At 50.5% G+C, this 5,167-nt stretch overlaps 1 protein-coding gene across 3 annotated transcripts in view; it reads right to left on the reverse strand.

The window, feature by feature from the left end:
• PPRC1 (peroxisome proliferator-activated receptor gamma, coactivator-related 1) overlaps nt 1–2,304 on the reverse strand; it is a 17,979-nt gene extending 15,675 nt beyond the window's left edge. For 2 of the 3 annotated variants that reach the window (XM_011935488.1, XM_011935486.1), the window contains exon 1: nt 2,077–2,298. In XM_011935488.1, the coding sequence (XP_011790878.1) occupies nt 2,077–2,229 (153 nt within the window). In that variant the 5' untranslated portion in view covers nt 2,230–2,298. Of the gene's footprint in view, nt 1–2,076 lie in introns of all 3 variants that reach the window. The other variant, XM_011935487.1, reaches the window with a different exon arrangement.
• Between the last annotated feature and the right edge of the window lie 2,863 nt (nt 2,305–5,167).

Raw genomic sequence — 5,167 nt, forward strand, 5'->3', positions numbered from 1 at the left:
GTCTCGATCTCCTGACCTCGTGATCCGCCCGTCTCGGCCTCCCAAAGTGCTGGGATTACAGGCTTGAGCCACCGCGCCCGGCCTAACATCTCAGCTTTAAATGTCCCTTCCCAGACTCTGCAAAGTAGATCACTACTGCCAATTACATAAACCCAAATATCTTGCACTTTTGTCTCATTCACTATTATTTATCATGTTCTACCCTAAATCAAACATAGATCCTGAGGGATAGAGACCATGTTTGTGTGGTTTACCTGTGTATCCCCTGTGCCTAAACATAATGGTATTTCAATCAATAACTGGTTGACTGACCAGCTCACATATACCCATCTTTGGTTTTGGGGGGAAGGGAATGACAATCTCTCCATGAGATCTTCTCCAATCCCAAATTACCACTTAATGCCTATTAGAGCTGGACCTTGGATCCTTCCTGCCTCTCCCTGTGCTATTTGGGAATTGAGTGATGGGTGAGGTGAGGTGAGGTGTGAGGGTGTCTCTCTGACTGGACACCTGATGGAGGTGAAAATGAATGGTTCATAAAGAGCTAGGCATTGTCTTGAGAGTCCAGCCTAGTCCCTGGGGCTCTGGTAGGTAGGCAGCACCAGCCCCAAAAGATGTGACCTCTGAGAAAGTAGGGGAGAAGGGATTAGCGCTCCCAAATTCTTGTCCCAGAAACCATTCCCCCCTGGGCAAGGGCCTGGACTGGTCTGCCGGACCTGACATTACCAGGCAGCCTGAAGCCCAACTCCCACCTAGTAACACACAAAAAACGCTGTCAAGGACTCAGTTTAATTGTTTGAGATAACAGTTCAAACTAATTCCTGCCCCTTCCACCCTAGGTGGAAACTTCTAAGAAGCCCTCCACTGTAGAGTAGGACAACAACACTTTTTGAAAGCCAAGAAAAACAATCTAACAGAATTCCCTCTCATCCAGTAGATGTTCAACTGCTGAACAACATGTTGAACAGTTCTCAAACCGCCTCCAACTTTTCCCATGCCCAGCAAAATATCCAAAGAGCCTTAAATACGGACCACCCCAGTTTCTGTGTGTCAGATTACAGGAGCATGCCTTCCCAAAAGAGATGCTGGAGGAAAAACTGAGGAGAGAAGAGGATTCCTTTTCCCTTTGTTAACCTTGTCCCAGGTATATGTTGACACTCCCCATGCCCCTTGAATCACTAATAAGGCAAGATTGCAAGGCAACCAAAACGCCAATGCCCGTGACTCACAACCCACCCCAAGCCGGTCAGACAGAAGCGCCACAAACTCACTCCTCCACAACCCTTCGGCCTCAGCCCTCTACCCTCCCCATTACACTCCGCCATCCGCAGGGAACAAACACCCAGAACATCTGGAGAGTCCTTCACCATCAGCAGTGGAGAGACGTTGCGCACCCAAGCAGCAGGGAAAAAAACCTCCAAGGCTCTGAACAAAGTTGACTCTAGCAGCCCTTACCTTCCTTCCCGGCCCGGGCCTCTCGCCCCGGCAGGAGATGGCGGGACCGGTGGAGACACACCCAGTTCGCGTCAGCGAGGCTCCAAGGCCAATACTAGATGCCCGACAGCCTGGGACGGGAGCCACGTGGACGTTCCTTCCCCGCCCCCACGTGGACCCGCAGCCTGCGCCCCCCTCCACCAGGAGCCCGACCCACGTGGATGCCCGGGCCGCCTAGAGGGGGAGGGGAGGCAGACAAGTTCTCCCGGGAAAATTGCTCCCCCCACCCCACGTGGCTCCGAAAAGGGAACTGCGGCGCCGGGCTCAGGGAGCCCCACTGGGCATCCTTACAGGGAGGTCTCAGCCTTCGACCCCAAGTCCGAACCCCTGACCCCCACCCGCGGGTTATGTTTCCGACACCCGGCTCTGCCCCTCCGGCGTCCCCCAGGAATGGCCGTAGAGACGCTGCCTCTGCCCGCCTACCCCCAGCAAACGGCCTAGGGTCCTCTTGGTCCGGCCCGGCTCCCGCGGCCACCCGGCATCGACTCCCAGGCGATTCCTCCCTTTCCTGTGGAGTCCACGTGTCACCACCCGGCACACACCGCTTTGCTGCCAGCCGCGGGCCGCCAGCCAGCCTCTCACCTGCTCCCCGCCGCTCACAGCGCCCAAAGTCCCATAGGGCGCTTGGCTTCGACTTCCCCAACCGCTGCCGCGGGCTCCCCCGCCAGGGTCCGGGCCGGGGCCCCCACTCGGGAGCGGCGCGACTCCGTCTCTCCGTCCCCGGCGCGCCGCCATCTTGGCCCCTGAACACCCAGCGCTGCTCTGATCGCCGGCGCCGCCTCGCCCAGCCGATTGTGGGAAGGGAACTACAACTCCCGAATGACACTGCAAGACTACGAATCCCAGAGGGCCCTGCGGCGAGACCCACTTGCTCCCTGGAAGAAGGCCCTGGCCTCGCGCGAAGATTCCTGGGAGTAGTAGTCGCTTTACGTGGGGACCGTTTGGCACTAGCTCTAGATATCCTGGAGGGTTTAGTTTTGTGGTACACTGGGATACCGATTTAGGGAGCGCTTAGCAGTAAGGGGGAAAGTTAATATTTCCGTATTTTATTGTCGTTAACCTCTCCAACTGTTGGAACGTCCTCTTCGTCTTTCTACCTGCTGTACTTTCCTTTCACCTTAGTCCAAATGGGTCGAAGTGGGCCTATATATGTTTTGAAACACCACCCCCTAGTGGACACTTGCACTCCAAGCGCTAATCCTCACCTAATCCCATACTGCGGCAGTACTGCAAATTTAATCGGAAAATATCTCATTCTCTGCCCTCTCTGCTGCTACTCAGAAACTTAGGTTGCCTTCTCTATCAAATTTGTTTCTTGTTGATCCAGGTCTCCTTGCTGTTCCCTAAAGACAACAGGTGTTCTCCTGCCTATGTGTCGGCCTGGAAACTTGAACCTCAAAACATTTCATGCCTTATTTAATCTAGGAAAGGCTTTGGTTATCCTAGTCAAGAGGGATCCCGCTCTGTATTTCTACAGTGCATCACTGTCTCTACTCTTCATTCATTTGCCACTTAAAAGCTACTTCATATTATTTTTCTATTTTAAATAACTTTATTACCAAGCACAAAAAATATTTCAAAAAATACAAAACTGTTTAGAGGAAAAAATGTAGATTTAACCCCCTTGTTCCTTTTAGTGTGTATTCATTGATACTTTTTTCTATGAATGGAAAAATATATAGGGGCACAAACTGGTCTTTTGTTCAATATGGGATCAATCTGTATATATGGTTTTACGATTTGCTTTTTTTATGTAACAATATGTTAATCCATTCACTAGCTAAATATTTACTGAGCCTTTAGCACCAGTTCTATTTTATGAATGTATCATTATTTATTTATTTATTATTATTTTATTTTTATTTTTATTTTTTTTGAGATGGAGTCTCGCTCTGTCGCCTGGGCTGGAGTGCAGTGGCCGGATCTCAGCTCACTGCAAGCTCCACCTCCCGGGTTTACGCCATTCTCCTGCCTCAGCCTCCCGAGTAGCTGGGACTACAGGCGCCCGCCACCTTGCCCGGCTAGTTTTTTGCATTTTTTAGTAGAGACGGGGTTTCGCCATGTTAGCCAGGATGGTCTCGATCTCCTGACCTCGTGACCCACCTGTCTCGGCCTCCCAAAGTGCTGGGATTACAGGATTGAGCCACCGCGCCCGGCTGAATGTATCATTATTTAAATTATATTTAAGTTGTTTCTGGCCATGACTCGTGGCTCACACCTGTAGTCCCAGCACTTTGGGAGGCCAAAGTGGGTGGATCACTTGAACTAAGGAGTTGGAGACCAGCCGGGACAACATGGCAAAACCCCATCTCTACCAAAAATGAAATAATTAGCTGGACATGGTGGCGCACATTTGTGGTCCCAGCTACTCGGGAGGCCAAGGCAGGTGGATCCCTTCAACCCAGGAGGTGGAGGTTGTAGTGAGCCAAGATCATGCCACAGCACTCCAACCTGGGTGACAGAGTGAGACTTCTTCTCAAAAATAAATAATATTTTTGTTTACAGTTTCTCACTATTACATATTGTTATGATGAACACCCTTGCATATGTCATGTACATGTATCTTTGCACTTTTGTGCAATCTTTCTATAGACTAGTTTCCATGTAATTCACTTGCTGAGTTAAACAATGCATGTATTTGAAATACAGTAGAAAATTGCCCTTTGGAAATATTGCATCACTATACATCCCCACAAATGTTCATGAAAAGAGAAGACCTTTTCTGGACCTTTTCTTAGATGTTGTTTCTTTTTGATGTTGTTGTTAGAGAGACAATAGGGTTTTACTCTGTACCCAGCGCTGGAGTGTGGAGTGCAGTGAGCAAGAGTGCTGTGGCAGATCATAGCATAGCTCACTGTGATCTCCCAGGCTGAAAGGATCCGCCTGCCTCAGCCTCCAGAGTAGCTGGGTACTACTGCCATGCCCAGCTATTTATTTATTTATTTATTTACTTATTTATTTATTTATTTTTGAGATGGAGTGTCGCTCTGTCGCCAGGCTGGAGAGCAGTGGCATGATCTTGGCTCACTGCAACTTCCACCTCCTGCCTCAGCCTCCCAAGTAGCTGGGACTACAGGCGCCCACCACCACACGCAGCTAAATTTTTTTTTTGTATTTTTAGTAGAGACAGGGTTTCACCATGTTGGGCAGGATGGTCTCGATCTCTTGACCTCGTGATCTGCCCACCTCAGCCTCCCAAAGTGCTGGGATTACAGGGGTGAACCACCATGCCCGGCTATGCCCAGCTAATTTTTTGGGGGGTCTGGGGGGTCTCACATCTTGCCCAGGCTGTTCCCCAACTCTTAGCCTCAGAAGATCCTCCTGCCTTGGCCTCCCAATGTGTTGGGATTACAGGTGTGAGCCAGTGTGCCTGGCTGTTTAGTTGTTTCTTTTGTTTTGTGTTTTGTGTGTGAGATGGAGTTTCGCTCTTGTTGCCCAGGCTGGAGTGCAATGGTGCAATCTTGGCTCACCACAACCTCTGCCTCCCGGGATCAAGTGATTCTTGTGCCTCAGCTTCCTGAGTAGCTGGGGTTACAGGCATGTGCCACCACGCCCAGCTAATTTTGTATTGTTATTAGAGAGGGGGGTTTCTCCATATTGGTCTGGCTGGTCTCAAACTCCTGACCTCAGGTGATCCGCCCGCCTCAGCCTCCCAAAGTCCTGGAATTACGGG

The sequence above is a fragment of the Colobus angolensis genome, unplaced genomic scaffold (genome assembly GCF_000951035.1).
Source record: "Colobus angolensis palliatus isolate OR3802 unplaced genomic scaffold, Cang.pa_1.0 Scaffold144, whole genome shotgun sequence".
Classification (NCBI taxonomy): Eukaryota; Metazoa; Chordata; class Mammalia; order Primates; family Cercopithecidae; genus Colobus; species Colobus angolensis.